Source organism: Heterodontus francisci, unplaced genomic scaffold (assembly GCF_036365525.1).
Source record: "Heterodontus francisci isolate sHetFra1 unplaced genomic scaffold, sHetFra1.hap1 HAP1_SCAFFOLD_96_1, whole genome shotgun sequence".
NCBI lineage: Eukaryota > Metazoa > Chordata > Chondrichthyes > Heterodontiformes > Heterodontidae > Heterodontus > Heterodontus francisci.
In genome coordinates, this window is record NW_027141894.1 from 1,966,861 (window position 1) to 1,988,887 (window position 22,027).

The 22,027-nt window shown below is 45.9% G+C and overlaps 1 protein-coding gene across 1 annotated transcript; it reads right to left on the reverse strand.

Moving 5' to 3' along the window:
* Nucleotides 1–3,840: 3,840 nt before the first annotated feature.
* LOC137365621 (probable G-protein coupled receptor 139) lies at nucleotides 3,841–6,669 on the reverse strand. The gene is made up of 2 exons (XM_068027997.1): nucleotides 6,558–6,669; nucleotides 3,841–4,739 (listed from the first exon to the last, which is right to left on the reverse strand). The coding sequence occupies exons 1-2, from the start codon at nucleotides 6,667–6,669 to the stop codon at nucleotides 3,841–3,843; spliced, it is 1,011 nt and encodes a 336-aa protein (XP_067884098.1).
* Nucleotides 6,670–22,027: the final 15,358 nt, after the last annotated feature.

Genomic DNA, 22,027 nt, shown 5'->3' on the forward strand with positions numbered 1-22,027 from the left:
ACCCAGGAGCTCTGGTTTCCTCCCACATGCCAAAGACTTGCAGGTTGATAGGTAAATTGACCATTATAAATTGCCCCTAGTAATTTATAGGTCGGTGGCAGGGAAATATAGGGACAGGTGCGGATGTGGTAGGCATATAGAATTAGTGCAGGATTAGTATAAATGTGTGGTTGATGGTGGGCCGAAGGGCCTGATTTAGTGCTGTATCTCTTAAAAAAAAATTAAGGGCAGGAGGATAACCAGGGAAAGAGTAGGGCCCATGAGGGAACAAAGCAGCAAACTGTGTGTGAAGACGAAGGTGAGGTTTTAAATGATTACTTTTCAACTGTGTCCATTATGGAGAAAGACAATGTAGGCATTGAGATCAGGGAGGGGGATTGTGATTTACTTGAACAAATTCGTATTGAAAGGGAGGAGGTATTCGCGGTTTTAGCAGGCTTAAAAGTGGATAAATCCCCAGGCTCAGATGAGCTGTGTTTACCAGGCTACTATGTGAGTCAAGGGAGAAGATTGCAGGAGATCTGACACAGATTTTCAAATCCTCTCTGGCCAGAGGAGACGTACCAGAGGACTGGAGGACAGTGAATGTGGTACTATTATTCAAGAAGGGTAGCAGTGATAAACCAGGTAATTACAGGCCAGTGAGTCTAACATCAGTGGGAGGGGAACAATTGGGAAAAATTCTGAGAGACAGGCTTAATCACCATTTGGAGAGGCAGGGATTAATCAAGGAAAGTCAGCATGGTTTTTTCAGAGGGAGATCATGTCTACCAAATTTGATTGAATTTTTCGAGGTGGTGTCTAGGTGTGTAGATGAGGGTAAAACAGTTGGCATCGACTAGATGGACTTCAGTAAGTCTTTTGATACATAAATGATTTGGAGGAAAGTATAGGTGGTCTGATTAACAATTTTGCAGGCGACACTAAGATTGGTGGAGTAGCAGATAGTGAAGGGGACTGTCAGAGAATACAGCAGAATAGAGATAGACTGGAGAGTTGGGCAGAGAAATGGCAGATGGAGTTCAATCAGGGCAAATGCGAGGTGATGCATTTTGGAAGATCCAATTCAAGAGTGAACTATACAGTAAATGGAAAAGTCCTGGGGAAAATTGATGTACAGAGAGATTTGGGTGTTCAGGTCCATTGTTCCCTGAAGGTGGCAACGCACGTCAATAGAGTGGACAAGAAGGCATACAGCATGCTTTCCTTCATCGGACGGGGTATTGAGTACAAGAGTTGGCAGGTCATGTTGCAGTTGTATAGGACTTTGGTTCGGCCACATTTGGAATACTGCGTGCAGTTCTGGTCGCCACATTATCAAAAGGATGTGGATGCTTTGGAGAGGGTGCAGAGGAGGTTCACCAGGATGTTGCCTGGTGTGGAGGGCGCTAGCTATGAAGAGAAGTTGAGTAGATTAGGATTATTTTCATTAGAAAGACGGAGGTTGAGGGGGGACCTGATTGAGGTGTACAAAATCATGAGAGGTATAGACAGGGTGGATAGCGAGAAGCTTTTTCCCAGAGTGGGGGATTCAATTACTCGGGGTCACGAGCTCAAAGTGAGAGGGGAAAAGTTTAGGGGGGATATGCATGGAAAGTCCTTTACACAGAGGGTGGTGGGTGCCTGGAATGCGTTGTCGGCGGAGGTGGTAGACGTGGGCACGATAGTGTCTTTTAAGATGTATCTAGACAGATACATGAATGGGCAGGAAGTAAAGAGATAGAGACCCTTAGAAAATAGGCAACATGTTTAGATAGAGGATCTGGGTCGGCGCAGGCTTGGAGGGCCGAAGGGCCTGTTCCTGTGCTGTAATTTTGTTTGTTCTTTGTTCACATGGGAGATTGGTTAAAAAGATAACAGCCATAAGATCCAGGGCAATTTTCAAATTGGATCAAACATTGGCTTAGTATCAGGAGGCAGAGGCTGATGGTCGAGGGTTGTTTCTGCGAGTGGAAGCCTGTGACCAGTGGTGTCCCGCAGGGATAGTGTCCCTTGCTGTTTGCGGTGTACATTAATGATTTAGACGTGAATATAGGAGGTATGATCAGTAAGTTTGTAGATGACACGAAAATTGGTGGTGTTGTAAATAGTGAGGAGGAAAGCCTTAGATTGCAGGATGATATGGATGGGCTGGTAAGATGGGCATAGCACTGGCAAATGGAATTTAATCCTGAGAAGTGTGAGGTGATGCATTTTGGGAGGACTAACAAGGGAAGGGTATATACAATGGATGGTAGGACCCTAGGAAGTACAGAGTGTCAGAGGGACCTTGGTGTACTTGTCCATAGATCACTGAAGGCAGTAGAACAGTTAGATAAGGTGGTGCGGAGGGCAAATGAGATTCTTGCCTTTATTAGCTGAGGCATAGAATATAAGAGCAGGGAGGTTATGATGGAACTGTATAACTCTAGTTAAGCCGCAGCAGGAGTACTGTGTACAGTTCCGGTCGCCACACTACAGGAAGGATGTGATGGCACTGGAGAGGGTGCAGAGGAGATTCACAAGGATGCTGCCTGGGCTAGAGTATTCCAGCTATGAAGCGAGACTGGATAGGCTATGCCTGTTTTTCTTCGAGCAGAGAAGGCTGAGGGGGACGTGGTTGAGGTGTACACGATTATGAGGGGCATAGATACGGTAGATGGGAAGAAACTGTTTCCCTTTGCGGAGGTGTCAATGACCAGGTGGAATAGATTTCGGGGAAGGGGCAGGAAGTTTAGAGGATATTTGAGGAAAATAATTTCACCGAGAGGGTGGTTGGAATCTGGAACACACTGCCTGAAGTTGTGGGAGAGGCAGGAACCCTCAAAACATGTAAGAAGTATTTAGATGAGCACTTGAAACACCATAGCAAACAAGGCTATGGACAAGTGCTGGAAAATGGGATTAGAATATACAGGCGATTGATGGCCAGCACATACACAATGGACCGAAGGGGCTTTTTCTGTGCTGTATCACTCTATGACTCTGGAGGAAAGCAAAGAAAGATTCTTCCTATGAAATATGTGACTCTATAATTGTGGTCTTGTTATTCAAGTTTTTTGGCAGAAATTAAAGCACAAATTAGGGCGGCACAGTGGTGCAGTGGTTAGCACCGCAGCCTCACAGCTCCAGGGACCCGGGTTCGATTCTGGGTACTGCCTGTGTGGAGTTTGCAAGTTCTCCCTGGGTCTGCGTGGGGTTTTCTCCGGGTGCTCCGGTTTCCTCCCACAAGCCAAAAGACTTGCAGGTTGATAGGTAAATTGGCCATTATAAATTGTCACTGGTATAGGTAGGTGGTAGGGAAATATAGGGACAGGTGGGGATGTTTGGTAGGAATATGGGATTAGTGTAGGATTAGTATAAATGGGTGGTTGATGTTCGGCACAGACTCGGTGGGCCGAAGGGCCTGTTTCAGTGCTGTATCTCTAATCTAATCTAATCTAAAAAATATATATTTCTGTTACTTTTTTGAAGTCCGCAGGGATTTCTGCGATTTAGTTAATATTTACACGGAGCTTGGACAAATATTTACAGGAGGGTTTCTCTCACTCTCGTTATAAATATCAGACAGTGTGTTTGGGAGTTTTGATCGATCACAGTTCAGCCCTGTCATATGATGGTCATGATGTAGTGTCCAAGTGAGTCTGTTAATATTCTCCTGTGTTCTCCATCAGGGTCACAATATGTCTGAGGTCAGTGGGAGTATTTTGCAGTTCACAGTGTGTCTCAGGCAGTGGGTTACAGAGTATGTCAGTGAGGCTTTTAATATTAACCTGCATCACTGGACCAACGTGGGTGAATGGATCAGGCATCATATGAGGCAGGATTCGGGTTCGAATGCTGGGAAACCTTTATTTCTTCTCATTGTTTATTGAATGTAACAATTAGAGTAAAGGGATATTTCACCACATTCATTAACTGCTCTCTGAACTTAGTCTGGGTTACAGCATAAATACCAGTGTTTGTGCAGCAACTCAGGAGCTGTAGCATGAAGCCCATTTCTTGTACGAAATAAGGCCGATATATCACATAACCCAATTCACTCATTCGGTTACATATAGAAACTGCTGTAAAGAGTGACCATAACAGTATGAAATTCCCTGAAATAACAAAGAGTAAAATGATCGATTTCCTTCTGCTCTCCATCTCCGAATCTCTGTGACTCTTCCCACTGCTGTGACCCTGGAGTCTCCTTCGGGCTCTGCTGGCCACTAAAATATGTCTGACGGTTAAAGCATTGAGCAGCAGAATCAGAACAAATGGGACACAAGGGGTGAGAATGTAGTGAATAATTTCGATTGTCCCCCATAACTCTGAATTACTATCAGTTAGATCTGCAGCACAAAACACGGGGTTATTCAGTAGGCGATAGTGTCCTAGATACATAAAATACCAGACGATGTTCTTTAAACAGCTCAGCACTGTCACAGTTGCCAATACCAAAGTTGCCCTTTTCATGGTGCAAAATTTAGTTTTCAGCTTGTGACAACAAATGGCCACAAATCGATCAAAGGTGAAAGTGACGGTGAACCAAACAGAACAGTCTGTAGCTGCATAAAGCAGGGCCATATGGATATTGCACACGGGAATGGACATCAGGAAAAGAAAATGCTCATAATAAACAATGGGAAAGTGTCTCGATATCAGGTCAAGGATAATGACCAGTAGATCTGCCGTTGCCATGGCCACCAGGTAGCGAGTGACACATTTGGAGATACCGCACTTTCCCCGAGACAGGATAACAATCGTCAGTAAGTTAACTGTGGGGAAAGGAAATAAACAGAAGAGAAGGTATACATCAGGCTAGGAGCAAAAACACTGATGACATTTTCAGGTGAAACGTGCAACTCATTGTTATGGAGTCATAGTCATGGAGTGATAACGGCACAGAAGGAGGTAGTTCAGCCCATTGAGTTCATGTTGGTTTTCCACAGAGCAATCCAATCAGTTCCATTCCCTTGCTCTATCGCAGTTTATCTCCCTCAAGTGTCCACAATATTCTTTTGAAATCATTGACTGTCTCCGCCTCCACCACCCACCCATGCAGTGAGCTTCAGGTCATTACCACACACTAACACAAAAAAAACTTCTCCTCGTTTTGCCCCCTGTATGTTTCCCCAACCCTTAAAATAATGTCCCCTGGTCCTTGACCCATCAACAAATGGAACCAACTTTTCTTTGCCTGCTTTCTAAAACCAGTTAGAATCTTGTGCACATCTCTCAAATCTCCCCTCATATTCCGTTGATCCACAGCTTGTCCAACCTAATATTGTAGCTAAAATCCCGCATCCCTGGAACCATTCTGGTAAATCCCCTCTGCACCTGCTCAATGACCTTCACATCTTTCCTAATGTGTTGTTATTAGAACTGGACACAATTCTCTAGATGCCGCCTAAACAGAGATTCAAAGGGTTAGCAAAATCAATTATGTTGAAAAGGCTGTAATTTAATAGGCAAATCGTCAGGTAATAAGTACCAAGGACAGTTCAGGTATAAAGGTAAATAGCTTAGAATATTAAAGTAATTTTGATATCATTGAGCGTGCACCTTTAGCATCGAGCTCATACAACTTAACTAGCAGACAAAGCGCCAACGATTTTTGTTTTGTTTAGTATCTGAACGCAAATGGAAATGTTTCCACCTTATACTTCGTGACTAATTGGTTTTTAACATGAGCAGATAAAACGAGATGATAAATTTATGGTCTCAACTGGACTGTGCTGGATTGGCATGGGATCCAATTGTATATGAAATTGTCATTCAAAACAGTGATTGGAAATAAATGTATTGAAATCTGAATGAGTGACGATTGATTAAGAATGTTAGTTCATGTTATAACCCTAGTCTAACAGTCAGATGTAGTGGCACTAATCTAGAACAGCAGATGGTGGAAAAAGAGACACTAACTGCAAATGATAATTCAAACATGTAAAGATGTAAGTGTGTGCATGTGGGATCTGCCAGAATTTGTTTTCTGTGATTCTGTATAAGGAAACATACTAACTATTAGTGAAAAGAAAAATGCACTACAGTGGATGCTGAAAATCTTAAATAAGTGCAGAAAATGCTGGTAATCCATAGCAAGTCAGGCAGCATCTGTGGAGAGAGAAACAGAGTTAATGTTACAGGTAGGTGATCTTCCAAGATTTGCTAAAAAGTCTCCTAAACCATGAAAAAATCATCTGATATGTTGTACATTTTCAGAATAGACAACAGAATGAAATTTGTTAATCACAGAGTCTCTGCTTCAGTTGGATATAGAATATCTGAACCTTGGTAATATGGTATCACGTATACCATCAATAGCCCACAACATTGCAGATGGGATGGGGAATGCCAAAGGAAGTCACAGAGTTAAATGCTGTATAGTAGTAATATCTGGATGCAGGGACATGTCAAGGGCACCAACAGCAGTGAGAATGTACAAATATCTTGAAACAACAACTCATGTGTTAATAAAGATGAAACAATTTGAAACATAGAATACCATTAATAGCTGAGCCTGTAATGTTGTCAGCCAGATTAATATTACAGTGCAACATGGATTGTAAACTTACTAACTGGACATTAATACTTACGAGGAACACTAACAGCAGCGAGGAATGGATAGTAAATCTTTTCAATATTCTGAAATATTCTTTTTATTCGCATATCTTCATTATAAGATGCAATAAAATCTATCAGACTCATAGCTTCTCTTCTATGTAAGTTGCTGTTGTAATTTCTGTTGGAGGCAATGTGGTGATGGTATGAGGTGACACAGTGAATGGAAACCCTTATTTAAAGCAGAGAGAAATTCCCAAGGGAGAGCATTAGTTGTTATTGCAACTGACATTAATTACAGTTGCTGAACAAACAGACTCGTCAAAACATCGTTCATGCGACTCTTTATTCCAATTCTACTCACTGAGCAAACAAGTTCAGTTAACCTCTTACAATCAAACCCTTTCTGCATCAAAGTATACCTTGAACTAGATGCGAAATTGGAATTCTTAAATCACAGAAAATAAATTTCAAAGCTTCAGGGAAATCGAGCAAGGAGTCCCAAACTGGGTCTGCACATACAGAGACTCCACAGAGGAAGTCATAGTGTGGGTCTTACCTTACAGAGACTCACGGCAGAGTCACAGAGTGCATCTGTCCTTACAGAGAGGCCAAAGTGGGAGTGATCGAGTTAGTCTGTAGATAAAGACACTGCACAGGGGAGTCACGGAATGCATCTTTCTATTCAGAGAATCCAAAGTTGGAGTCACAGATTTAGTTTGTTCTTTCAAAGACTCCGTGGGGTGAGTCACAGAATGGGACTGTCCTCACAGAGACTGCACAGGGGAAGATCCCAGAGAGTGCGTGTCCTTGCAGAGACTCCACAGGGAAGTAACAGAGAGGGTTTGTACTTTCAGGGACACCACGGAATACTAAGTGAGCGGGTCTGCATCTACAGAGACTTCACGGGGAGGTCACAGAGTGGATCTATAGTCCATATATCATAGCACTTAAATTGACCACAGTGTTTACCACTGCAAATAGCTGCCATGCACACCACCTAAACTCACTGCAGTGAACAGAACGAAAAATACCCACAGTGCACACCACTTAAATTGGCAGGTCTGCATCTGACATAAAGTCACGTCCACAAACAGATATCACTTCAAGTGACTACTACAGATCGATCTCTCAGATCGAGAGAATTCACCCCCAAAGTAATAAACAGACATAAGAACTCAGAGACCCATTGGATGCTGCCTCAGGGTGAAGGCCTCTGTCCAAGGTGGAGGAAGGTCCTGTCCAATAACCAGCCTTATCACTCTCACTCTCTTTGCACCTTGTCATTAAAATTTCCAAAGTAAATGAAAAGAGAAGTGGGAAATCCAGATGGGGTAAATCAAAGCAAGCGATTGATAAGATAAGGTACAGGAAGCTCCCAGAGCTTCGTCTCACAGTTAGGCAGATAACCTGTCAGAAATACCTCATCATAACAAATCTCGATTTGAAAGCAGAGGATTGAAAGCAGCAAAGGTTTAGATAGAGAGACATTGAGACCACATAACTCACAAACACACCAGACTGAGAGAGGTGTCTCTTCCTCTGGAGAGGTCGATACAGGGAAGGAGGTTTGGGATTGGGACCTTTCCCACCCAGAAACATCCCAGGTCAGCTGTTGGCTTCATCCCATGAGTCTCCAACACGACGCAATGCCTTTCAATTCTGAAGAAGGGTCACTGACCTGAAACATTAACTCTGCTTCTCTCTCCACAGACGCTGCCAGACCTGTTGAGTATTTCCAGCATTTCTTGTTTTTATTTCAGATTTCCAGCATCCGCAGTATTTTGCTTTTATATTATGCCTTTCTATCTGTTCGGTTGGGCCTCTACATTGACATGTTGCTCCAGGACAATTCAGCACAGAACTAGTTTGACCAGCTGATCCGATTTGAAAGCGAAAAACAAAGAACAAAGAACAGTACAGTACAGAAACAGGCCATTCGGCCCTCCAAGCCTGCGCCGATCTTGATGCCTGTCTAAACTAAAACCTTCTGCACTTCCGGGGACCGTATCCCTCTATTCCCAACCTATTCATGTATTTGTCAAGATGCCTCTTAAATGTCGCTACCGTACCTGCTTCCACCACCTCCCCCGGCAGCAAGTTCCAGGCACTCACCACCCTCTGTGTAAAGAACTTGCCTCGCACATCCCCTCTAAACTTTGCCCCTCGCATCTTAAACCTATGTCCACTAGTAACTGACTCTTCCACCCTGGGAATAAGCTTCTGACTATCCACTCTGTCTATGCCACTCATAACTTTGTAAACCTCTATCATGTCGCCCCTCCACCTCCGTCGTTCCAGTGAAAATAATCCAAGTTTATTCAACCTGTCCTCATAGCTAAAGCCCTCCAGACCAGGCAACATCCTGGTAAATATCTTCTGTACCCTCTCCAAAGCCTCCACGTCCTTCTTGTAGTGTGGAGACCAGAATTGCACGCAATATTCTAAGTGTGGCCTAACTAAAGTTCTGTACAGCTGCAGCATGGCTTGCCAATTTTTATACCCAATGCCCCGACCGATGAAGGCAAGCATGCTGTATGCCTTCTTGACTACCTTATCCACCTGCGTTGCCACTTTCAGTGATCTGTGGACCTGTACTCCCAGATCTCTCTGCCTGTCAATACTCCTAAGGGTTCTGCCATTTACTGTATACTTCCCACCTGTATTTGATCTTCCAAAATGCATTACCTCACATTTGTCTGGATTAAACTCCATCTGCTATTTCTCTGCCCAAGGCTTCAACCGATCTATATCCTGCTGTATCCTCTGACAATCCTCATCACTATCAGCAACTCTACCAACCTTTGTGTCATCCGCAAACTTACTAATCAGACCAGCTACATTTTCCTACAAATCATTTATGTATACGACAAACAGCAAAGGTCCCAGCACTGATCCCTACGGAACACCACGAGTCACAGCCCTCCATTCAGAAAAACACCCTTCCACTGCTACCCTTTGTCTTCTATGACCGAGCCAGTCTAAACCCTACAACAAAAACAAGAAATGCTGGATTCACTCAGCAGGTCTGGCAGCATCTGTGGAAAGAGAAGCAGAGTTAACGTTTCGGGTCAGTGACCCTTCTTCGGAACTGACAAATATTAGAAAAGTCACAGATTATAAACAAGTGAGGTGGGGGTTGGGCAAGAGATAACAAAGGAGAAGGTGCAGATTGGACCACGCCACATAGCTGACCAAAAGGTCACGGAGCAAAGGCAAACAATATGTTAATGGTGTTTTGAAAGACAAAGCATTAGTACAGATTAGGTGTGAATATACTGAATATAGAACATCAGCAAGTGCAAACCTGAAGAAAAACAACCTGAAAAAAACCCTAGTCGGGAACAGTGCTGCAGTTTGAAAATATCTGACGCGTTCACAGTCTCCACACCCGGACAGGGAAATGAACAAGACCCAGTGACACACGTCAATTCCACCCACAGCTCAATACTCATTGGATAAATGCAGTTCCACCTGTCTCTCTCTCTCCATTTGTCTGTCTCTCTCATTCTAATCTTCATTCCCTGTCTATCTCACTCATGCTCTTTTTGTTTCCCACTCACTCCCCATCTCTTTGAATCTCTCTCATTCCCTGTCTGTCTCTCCCTCGCACGTTCTGTCTGTCTCATTCACTCCCTCATCATTTCTCTCTCTCTCCCTCTCTTTTTCTCATACACACACTGACTGTCTTTATTATTTCTCAGGTTCTGTCTGTCTTACTTTCACTCTCTCTCTTTCTCTCTCTCATTCAATGTCTGACCCTCTCCCTTCCCTGTCTGTCTCTCTCACTCTATCACTCTCATTCCCTGCCTGTTTCTTTCTTTAACTCCATGTCTGCTTCATTCTCACTCCTTCGACCTCTCTCTCTCTCTCTCTCTCTCTCTTTATGCCTGTATGTCTCCTCTTTCTCTCTCCCGCACTGTCTCCCACTCTCTCCCTCTCATTCACTGTCGTTGTCTCTCACACACTTTGATTGTCTTTCTCTCTGTTTCGTTCTCTTTCCACGTCTCTCCCACACTCTGTTCTGCACCCTCTTCCTTTCTTCCTGTCTCTTTCCATGTGTTTCCCTGACTCCCTGCCTGTATTTCTCTATCATTCTGTCCCTTTCCTTTCTCTGACTCGCTCTCACTGCCTCTTTCGCTGTTCTGTTCTGTCTCTGTCTCTGACTCCTTCACTGTTTCTCTTACTCCTTCAGTAATGTTCCTGCATTGGAAAGTACTCTGAAGAATTCCAGTATTTTAAACAATGGCCCATCACATTTTTGTTGCATTTTAATATATTAAAGCTTGAAATCTGGAATTGAAACCTACGTCTGGGATTAAAATCCACGAGGTAAATCTAGTATTTTAGAGTCTGTGTCTGAGTATGGATGTGGGGGTGATCTCTGGGTGTGTGAGTCACTCTGCGTGTGTGTGTGTGTGTGTGTGTGCAGTGTGACCTCTAGGTGTGAGAGTCTCTTTTTGTGTCTCTGGTAGTCTGTGGGGTGTGTGATCTGTGTGAGTGTGTGTGTCACTGACTGTGTAGCTGGTTTGTGATCTATGATTTTTTATCTCTGAATGTGTGATTAGTGAGTGTATGTGAATGTGTGTGGGTGGCAGGGCAGGGGAGTGGGGTGCTAGGTGCGTGCGTTTGTGTGTCATGACGTTGTGTGCGGTGTGATGTCTTTGTGTGAGAGTCGCTTTCTGTGACTGGTTCTCTGCCTGTCTGTGTTTGTCTGTGAGTATGTCTGTATCTCTAGCTGTGTATCTGGGGTTTAAGCACTGTGTATGTAATCGTGTGTGTGCTTCTGTGTGTTTGGAATAATCTCTGCCCATGTGACTGTGTGTGTGTATCTCTGTGTTTCTGGGGTGACTGCAGGATTTATGCATCTGTCTGTGTGTTTGTGGAGTGTCTCTGGCCGTGTGTGTGTGAAGGGTCATCTCTGGTCGTTCGAGTCTGTGTGTGTCTGTTTGTGTTGTGACTGTTTGTTTTGTGACTGTGCTGGGGCTGATATCTAGCTGCATGATTCTGTGTCTCTGTGTCTCTGTCTGTGTCTGGGGGGAATATCTCTGGGTGTGTGTGTGTCTCTGTATGCATTTCTCTAGCTCTGCGTATGTAGGTTGTAATCGCTGTTTGTTTCAGTCTTTGTGTGTGTGAGAGAGAGAGAGTGAGAGCAGATGTAGCTCTCCAGGCAGGTTTATTAAGGGAGTCTGTGTGTAAATGTGTTTGTGACTGTTCGGGCGGTATTTATGGGCATTGGTGGGGCTCCCAGCGCCCGGTCGAATAAGCGGGGAGAGCCCCACCTCGGGAATTTGGAGGCCTCCAGACCCCCGACGCAATTTTACGGCCCTCGGGAAATTTACATCTCGGCGCCAGATTCCCTTCCCTTTTCGGGCATGAAGTGGGCCGACAAGAGCTGTTGGACAATCAGAGGGCCGGAAGCTCAGGAGTATCGGCAGTGCCACTGGGAGAAGTGGAACTGATGTTACAAGAACAGACATTGGAACCAGGCCCAGAGCTGGAACCCCGGACACCAGTGTGGCGAGGTCACTGGGGTCAGTCAGGGAATGGCAGCCAGTGCCAGTACTAAATCAGGCCTGGGATCAGAACCATCACTGGAACCCAGGACACCAGGGAATGGTGGGTGTTTAGCGCACATGAGGGGATTTAAAGTCAGTGGAGTTTTTTCCTGGTGGGGTTCCTCTGTGAGCCAATGATCGCCCACAGATGAGCCCCCCAAGCACACAGGGAGGTTGCCTTCTTTCAATTAGCGACCTCACCGCATGGTGGAGCCATGGTCTGAATAAATTCCTGTGCAAGGGGTAAGGAATGGGCCTTCCTTGAGGAGTCGGGGCACCTTGAAGGATGTCCACATGTCTGATCCCCCTCTCACCTAGCCACTGCCACACTGAGCCCATAGCGAGAGTGATGGAACACAGGTCAGAGAGCATATGGTCCTCGTGATCCACTCGGCTCTCCATGGTGGCCTCCAACCTCTCCATGGATGGATCCATGCGCTCACATGCCAGAGACAAGGCAGAACCCATGGCTAGCATGGACTGCTCCAGCATTCACATAAAGCTACGCAGGACCTTCCGCATCATGGAGATAGGTCTTCCTAACTTTTTGTGCATGTGCAGCAAGCTAGTGTGACGGCTACCCGATGACAATCAACAGCATTGGTCTCAGCACTGGCCTGGTCCCTCACAGTCCTCTGAATACCAAGGGGCACAACTGTCCCATTCTCTGTCCACTGTTGTATTTTATCCATGTTGTAATCACCAGATTGTCACTCTAAATCTAAATGTGACCCCTTCACAACTCACGCGGATGTTCCTGTGCTGGTGAAGGTTGATGAAGAGGCAGGTGACAGTGCAATCTCTGGGACAGAGGTGGGCTCTTCAGGCTCTTCACGTGTTTGTGGTTGGACTTGGGATTATGACGAACTGCTCTAGAGAACAAACAGAACTACATTAATGTTCATCCCAATATGAGAGCTACACATTGCCTCCCGCTCCACCTGTGTGCCCATATGCCATCACCTGGTCTTTCCAGCCTCTCTGCTCCTCTCCTGCTAGCTGCGGAGCCTCCTCCTCAGCAGGCGTGAGAAGCCTCATGTCAGGTAAACCACCTGCTCTATTCGATCTTTCTCTCCCAGTATGTTTAAGCTTCTCCTGCATGACACAGCACAGGCTAATTTACACCTCAAGTAATGCCTTACTTTCTTGTCTGCACACATCTGCATCACACGTTCTGTCCTGCCAGCCGGAAGTTGCATCCAAGTGCCCACATCTGCCAGATTTTGACATGGTTTTGCTTCAATTGCCATGCAACACTGAGGCTGACGGCACATTCCAACGCCTAGCATACCTGCCCACCCACAAATATGCATTAATATCAACACACGAGAGACACGTTGTACAGTTTGATCATCACACTTAAACTGGTAATGCGGAGCAGGTCATTTGCCCATTTCCTAAACTACATCCACATTTCTCCAATGGACATCACGGTTGATTCACTCCTCTGATACCTCCTTCCAGACCACCTTGGTCAGGTGTGGCAGTTTCTTGGTGCCAGTTTGGGGATAAAGCACCTCCTGTCTTTCCCTAATGGCCTGGTGGAGAACATGCAGTGAGGCATCGCCATGGGGCAGGTCTATCTCTGCCCATGTACATTGGATGCGATCGAGGTTGGTCCTACAATCACTTGCAAAAAAAAAATGTTGGGATGAAGTTTGAGTGGGGGTGAAAGACAAGAACGTTTGCTCAGAAAAACAATGGTTATTTGACTAATGTTATGGAGCTAGCTAGGAACGCCGTGCCCAGGAGCCAGAGCCTCCCTGTTTATCCACGGAACTGTTTTATAGTCCAGCTATAACTTCTGTATTGTTAAATGACAGAAGCTTTCATCAATGAAATGCTTTCTCCTCTGCGCAATCACAAGTTTCTCCCATGTCCACTGCTGGCCATTTCTATTGTAATTTCAATCACGTGGGAACCGACTACTGACACAAAAGAAGTGCAGCCAATTTCCTTTTCCAGATTTGTGAATAACCTGTGTTATGACCAGGTGAGAAAGGGTTCCAGGGCTCCCGTTTCAGCCTTTGCCTGGGTTTGGCCGTACCCGGGTTTAATTTTTAAAACACCGTGTTTTGTTTTTAGCTTCCCCTCAGTGAAACCTTGTTCAGTACTCTCTAATTGTCACAAGGATAGTAATTTAATCCATCGCTGAACATGTGATCAATATACAAATGTCATTGTACTTCTTCACACTACTGTTTTTACTCCCAAACTGATGCAAAATGTATCTTGTTTACGGTTGTTAGTTAACAATTCGGATTATTTGTTCACTTGATTTTTCAGCAGGCTACTTGCCAGTCATTACAAATAATTGAATTCGGCGCTGCCTGTTACAGGTGAGGGAATCTCTCAGTCTATTCAACGCTTAACTTTCTGTACAAAAAGCAAAGTGCACCGAAGTTTGGAAATCTGAAATGAACAAAGAATGCTGAAGTTGCTCAGCATATCTGACAGCATCTGTGTAGGAAGAAGCAATGTTATTGTTTCATGTCGCTGACCCCTTCGTCAGAACTGGCAGTTCTTTGAGACAGAACAGTTTTTAAAACAGGCAGGGAAAGGATTAAAAGCGTCGAGTACAACAATTTCAGCATCATCCTTTTGTCATTTAATCTCTCCTTGCCTTCCAACATATCACACACCTTCTCCTTTCTTCCTTTCAGGTTCAGTCATTTCAATGTATCACTGGATACAGTAACACATTTGAAAATCTCATTAAGTCCTCAATCAAGCTGGTAACATTGCCCCCAGACTGATCTATGATTTCACTGTTTATTTCACTTCCTCACAGTTAACTTGGTGACGATTGTCATTCTGTCCCAGGGAACGTGTGGTCTCTCCAAATGTCTCACTCGGTACCTGGTGGCCATGGAAGCGGCAGATCTACTGGTCATTATACTCGACTTGATATTGAGGCACATTCCCTTTGCTTATGATGATGGGCGGCACAGTGGTGCAGTGGTTAGCACCGCAGCCTCAGAGCTCCAGTGACCCGGGTTCAGTTCTGGGTACTGCCTGTGTGGAGTTTGCAAGTTCTCCCTGTGTCTGCGTGGGTTTCCTCCCACCTTCAAAAGACTTGCAGGTTGATAGTTAAATTGCCCCTAATGTAGGTAAGTGGTAGGAGAATGGTGGGGATGTGGTAGAGGATATGGGGTTAATGTATTGTTAGTATAAATGGGTGGTTGTTGGTCAGCACAGACTCGGTGGGCCAAAGGGCCTGTTTCAGTGCTGTATCTCTAAATAAAATAAAAAATAAAAAAACTGAATATTCTCTGGGAGTCGATCCTGGTGTGTAATATCCTCACTGTCCTGGTTTATGCAGGATCCACCCATTCTAATCCTACCTTCCAGCATTTGATCCCTAGCCCTGCAGATTAGGGCACTTGAGGTGCATATCCAGACTCCTTTTTGAATGAGTTGAGGGTTTCTGCCTCAATTGCACTTTCAGGCAGTGAGTTCCAGACCATTAGCACGCTCTGAGTGAAAAGGTTTTTCCTAATCTCCCCTCTAATATTTCTACCAATCACTTTAAATCTATACCCGCTCGTCACTGACCTCTCAGAAACATAGAAACACAGAAAATAGGAGTCGGAGTAGGCTATTCGGCCCTTCGAGCCTGCTCCGCAATTCATTATGATCATGTCTGATCATCGAACTCAGAAATCTGCTCCGCTGTCCCCCCCATATCCTTTGATCCCTTTGAACCTAAGAGCTATATCTAACTCCTTCTTGAAAACATATAATGTTTTGGCCTCAACTGCTTTCTGTGGTAGTGAATTCCACAGGTTCACCACTCTTTGGATGAAGAAAGTTCTCCTCATCACAGTCCTGAAAGATTTACCCCGTATCCTTAGACTATGACCCCTGGTTCTGGACTCCCCCACCATCGGGAAGGCAAATAGACCCTTCACCTCCTCTCTATCCAGGCCCCTCAAAATGTTGTACATTTCAATCAGATCACTTCTCTGTTCCAAGGAGAACAACCCCAGCCTATCCAATCTTTCTTCATTGCTGTATTTTCCCAGTCCTGGAAACATCCTTGTAAATCTCCTCTGTACCCTCTCTAGTGCAATTACATCCTTTCTGTAATGAGGTGACCAGAACTGCACACCATACCTAAGTTGTAGCCCAACCAATGAGTTATACAGTTCCAGCATAACCTCCCTGCTCTTATGTTCTATATCTCGGCCAATAAAGGAAAAGGTTCCATAGGCCTTCTTAATAACCTTATCGACCTGTCTTGCTACCTTCAGGGATCTGTGGACATTCACTCTAAGGTCCCTCACTTCCTCTACACTTCTCAGTACTTTCCCATTAATCGTGTATTCCTTTGCCTTGTTTGACCTCCCTAAATGCATCACCTCACACTTCTCCAGGTTGAATTCCATTTGCCACTTTTCTGCCCATCTGACCAGACCACCAATATCTTCCTGCAGCCTACAGCTATCCTCCTCGCTATCTACCACACGGTCAACCTTTGTGTCGTCTGCAAACTTCTTGATCATGCCCCCTACTTTTAAGTCCAAATTGTTAAAATATACCGCAAAAAGCAGGGTTTCCAGTACTGAGCCCTGCAAAACGCCCCCCAGTTGCTAAAACACAAGATAACCCGTCGACAATTACCTTTTGTTCCCGGCTACTGCGCCAATTTTGTATCCACCTTGCTGCATTTCGCTAGATCCCATGGGAGTTTATTTCTTTTAACTAGTCTGCCATGTTGGACCTTGTCAAAAGCTTCATACAAGGGTCTTAAATTAAGTGGCTTCTGAGATAGTGGATGGATTGGCTTTACTTTTCCAAAATTACCTAGCTGCTGGAAAGGTTCCTTCAGATTGGAAAATTGCAAATGTAACTCCGCTATTCAGAAGGGAAGAAGGCAGAGAGCAGGAAACTATGGGCCAGTTAGCCGCACATCTGTCATAGGGAAAATGCTAGAATCCACTATTAAGGGGATTATAGCAGTTCCTTTAGAAAATCTCAATGCAATCAGGCAGAGTCAACATGGTTTTGTGAAAAGGAAATCGTGTTTGATTAATTTATTGGAGCTCTGTGAGGAAGTATCCAGCAACATGGTTAAAGGGGAACATGTGGGTGCGCTGGACTTAAATTTTCAGAAGGCATTTGACACGGTCCCTCATCAAAGGTTACTAAACAAAATAAGAGCCCACGGTATAGGGGGTAACATTGTAGCCTGGCTGGAGAATTGGCTAGCTAACTGGGAACGTGAGTGGGCATAAATGGGTCATTTTCTGGTTGGTAAACCGTAAATACTGTGATGCCACAGGGAACATTGCAGGGGACTCAAATGCCACAGGACATTCTATATGAATGACTTGGATGAAGGTAGAGGTAAGGATGCTAAATTTCCTGATGACACAAAGATATGTTGGTCAGAACTATGTGTCCTGGCCTGTCGGAAGACCTTACACAAATCAACGATTCTCGGAAGACCGCCATCATTAACAACGAGCTCAGTAGATTCAATGTGGACATTGCAGCACTTCAGGAGACTCGCCTCCCCGCGAGTGGCTCTCTAGCAGAGCAAGACTACACCTTCTTCTGGCAGGGCAGGGATCCTGAAGAACCAAGACAGCATGGAGTGGGCTTCGCCATCAGAAACTCCTTGCTCAGCATGATAGAGCCTCCCTCAAATGGCTCGGAACGCATACTGTCCATCCGACTGCTCACCACCTCTGGTCCAGTACACCTACTCAGCATCTATGCTCCAACACTCTGCTCCGCACCTGAAGCTAAAGACCAGTTCTATGAACAACTCCATAACATCATTAGCAGCATCCCCAACACCGAACACCTATTCCTGCTGGGGGACTTTAATGACAGGGTTGGGGCCGACCATGACTCATGGCCCTCCTGCCTTGGGCGCTATGGCGTTGGAAGGATGAATGAGAACGGACAGAGACTGCTTGAGTTGTGTACCTATCATAACCTCTGCATCACCAACTCGTTCTTTCACACTAAACCCTGTCACCAGGTTTCATGGAGGCACCCAAGATCACGTCGTTGGCACCAGCTAGACCTCATTGTCACAAGGCGAGCCGCCTTAAACAGTGTTCAAATCACACGCAGCTTCCACAGTGCGGACTGCGACACCGACCACTCCCTGGTGTGCAGCAAGGTTAGACTCAGACCAAAGAAGTTGCATCATTCCAAGCAGAAGGGCCACCCGCGCATCAACACGAGCAGAATTTCTCACCCACAGCTGTTACAAAAATTTCTAAATTCACTTGTAACAGCCCTTCAAAACACTCCCACAGGGGATGCTGAGACCAAGTGGGCCCACATCAGAGATGCCATCTATGAGTCAGCTTTGACCACCTACGGCAAAAGTGCGAAGAGAAATGCAGACTGGTTTCAATCTCATAATGAAGAGCTGGAACCTGTCATAGCCGCTAAGCGCATTGCACTTTTGAACTACAAGAAAGCCCCCAGCGATTTAACATCCGCAGCACTTAAAGCAGCCAGAAGTACTGCACAAAGAACAGCTAGGCGTTGCGCAAACGACTACTGGCAACACCTATGCAGTCATATTCAGCTGGCCTCAGACACCGGAAACATCAGAGGAATGTATGATGGCATGAAGAGAGCTCTTGGGCCAACCATCAAGAAGATCACCCCCCTCAAATCTAAATCGGGGGACATAATCACTGACCAACGCAAACAGATGGACCGCTGGGTTGAGCACTACCTAGAACTGTACTCCAGGGAGAATGCTGTCACTGAGACTGCCCTCAATGCAGCCCAGCCTCTACCAGTCATGGATGAGCTGGACATACAGCCAACCAAATCGGAACTCAGTGATGCCATTGATTCCCTAGCCAGCGGAAAAGCCCCTGGGAAGGACAGCATTACCCCTGAAATAATCAAGAGTGCCAAGCCTGCTATACTCTCAGCACTACATGAACTGCTACGCCTGTGCTGGGACGAGGGAGCAGTACCCCAGGACATGCGCGATGCCAACATCATCACCCTCTATAAAAACAAAGGTGACCGCGGTGACTGCAACAACTACCGTGGAATCTCCCTGCTCAGCATAGTGGGGAAAGTCTTTGCTCGAGTCGCTCTGAACAGGCTCCAGAAGCTGGCCGAGCGCGTCTACCCTGAGGCACAGTGTGGCTTTCGTGCAGAGAGATCGACTATTGACATGCTGTTCTCCCTTCGTCAGATACAGGAGAAATGCCGTGAACAACAGATGCCCCTCTACATTGCTTTCATTGATCTCACCAAAGCCTTTGACCTCGTCAGCAGACGTGGTCTCTTCAGACTACTAGAAAAGATCGGATGTCCACCAAAGCTACTAAGTATCATCACCTCATTCCATGACAATATGAAAGGCACAATTCAACATGGTGGCTCCTCATCAGAGCCCTTTCCTATCCTGAGTGGTGTGAAACAGGGCTGTGTTCTCGCACCCACACTTTTTGGGATTTTCTTCTCCCTGCTGCTTTCACATGCGTTCAAATCCTCTGAAGAAGGAATTTTCCTCCACACAAGATCAGGGGGCAGGTTGTTCAACCTTGCCCGTCTAAGAGCGAAGTCCAAAGTACGGAAAGTCCTCATCAGAGAACTCCTCTTTGCTGACGATGCTGCTTTAACATCTCACACTGAAGAATGCCTGCAGAGTCTCATCGACAGGTTTGCGTCTGCCTGCAATGAATTTGGCCTAACCATCAGCCTCAAGAAAACGAACATCATGGGGCAGGATGTCAGAAATGCTCCATCCATCAATATTGGCGACCACGCTCTGGAAGTGGTTCAAGAGTTCACCTACCTAGGCTCAACTATCACCAGTAACCTGTCTCTAGATGCAGAAATCAACAAGCGCATGGGTAAGGCTTCCACTGCTATGTTCAGACTGGCCAAGAGAGTGTGGGAAAATGGCGCACTGACACGGAACACAAAAGTCCGAGTGTATCAGGCCTGTGTCCTCAGTACCTTGCTCTACGGCAGCGAGGCCTGGACAACGTATGCCAGCCAAGAGCGACGTCTCAATTCATTCCATCTTCGCTGCCTTCGGAGAATACTTGGCATCAGGTGGCAGGACTATATCTCCAACACAGAAGTCCTTGAAGCGGCCAACACCCCCAGCTTATACACACTACTGAGTCAGCGGCGCTTGAGATGGCTTGGCCATGTGAGCCGCATGGAAGATGGCAGGATCCCCAAAGACACATTGTACAGCGAGCTCGCCACTGGTATCAGACCCACCGGCCGTCCATGTCTCCGTTATAAAGACGTCTGCAAACGCGACATGAAATCGTGTGACATTGATCACAAGTCGTGGGAGTCAGTTGCCAGCATTCGCCAGAGCTGGCGGGCAGCCATAAAGACAGGGCTAAATTGTGGCGAGTCGAAGAGACTTAGTAGTTGGCAGGAAAAAAGACAGAGGCGCAAGGGGAGAGCCAACTGTGCAACAGCCCCAACAAACAAATTTCTCTGCAGCACCTGTGGAAGAGCCTGTCACTCCAGAATTGGCCTTTATAGCCACTCCAGGCGCTGCTTCACAAACCACTGACCACCTCCAGGCGCGTATCCATTGTCTCTCGAGATAAGGAGGCCCAAAAGAAAAAAAGAAGTACTGAAGACCTGTGCTCCAGAACTTGCTGGACCCCAAGCCAAGCTGTTCCAGTAGAGCTACAACACTGGCATCTGCCCGGCAATGTGTAAAATTGCCCAAGTATGTCCTCTTTACAAAAAGCAAGACAACGCCAACCCAGCCAACTACCGCCCCATCAGTCTACTCTCAATCATCAGTAAAGTGATGGAAAGTGTCATCAACAGTGCCATCAAGCAGCACTTGCATAGCAATAACCTGCTCAGTGACGCTCAGTTTGGGTTCCGCCAGGGCCACTCAACTCCTGACCTCATTACAGCCTTGGTTCAAACATGGACAAAAGAGCTGAACTCAAGAGGTGAGGTGAGAGTGACTGCCCTTGACATCAAGGCAGCATTTGACGGAGTATGGCATCAAGGAGCCCTAGCAAAACTGAAGTCAATGGGAATCAGGTGGAAAACTCTGCTGGTTGGAGTCATACCTAGCACAAAGGAAGATGGTTGTGGTTGTTGGAAGTCAATCATCTGAGCTCCAGGACATCACTGCAGGAGTTCCTCAGGAGGGTGTCCTAGGCCCAACCATCCTCAGCTGCTTCATCAATGAACTTCCTTCAATCATAAGGTCAGAAGTGGGGATGTTCACTGATGATTGCACAATGTTCAGCACCATTCACAACTCCTCAGATACTGAAGCAGTCCGTGTCGAAATGCAGCAAGACCTGGACAATATCAAGGCTTGGGCTGATAAGTGGCAAATAACATTTGCGCCGCACAAATGCCAAGCAATGACCATCTCCAACAAGAGAGAATCTAACAATCTGCCCTTGACATTCAATGGCATTACCATCGCTGAATCCCCCACTGTCAACATCCTAGGGGCTACCATTGACCAGAAACTGAACTGGAGTAGCCATATAAATACTGTGGCAACACGAGCAGGTCAGAGGCTAGGAATCCCACGGCCAGTAACTCATCTCCTGACTCCCCAAATTCTGTCCACCATTTACAAGGCACAAGTCAGGAGCATGATGAAATACTCTCAACATGCCCTGGATGGGTGCAGCTCCAACAACACTCAAGAAGCTCGAAACCATACAGAACAAAACAGCCCGCTTGATTGGCACCCCATCTACAAACATTCACTCCCATCACCAATGACGCACCGTGGCAGCAGTGTGTACCATCTACAAGATGCAGTGCAGCAATGCACCAAGGCTCCTTCAACAGCACCTTCCAAACCCGCGACCTCTACCACCAAGAAGGACAAGAGCAGCAGATGCATGGGAACATCACCACCAGCAAGTTCCCTCCAAGTCACACACCATCCTGACTTGGAACTATATCGCCGTTCCCTCTCTGTCACTGGGTCAAAATCC

Coding starts and splice junctions, on each gene's coding strand:
- LOC137365621 (XM_068027997.1), bottom strand. CDS start 6,669: ATGAGTCTGATAGATTTTATTGCATCTTATAATGAAGATATGCGAATA. Junction 4,740..6,557: donor CGCTGCTGTTAGTGTTCCTC/GTAAGTATTAAT, acceptor CTTTCCCCACAG/TTAACTTACTGACGATTGTT.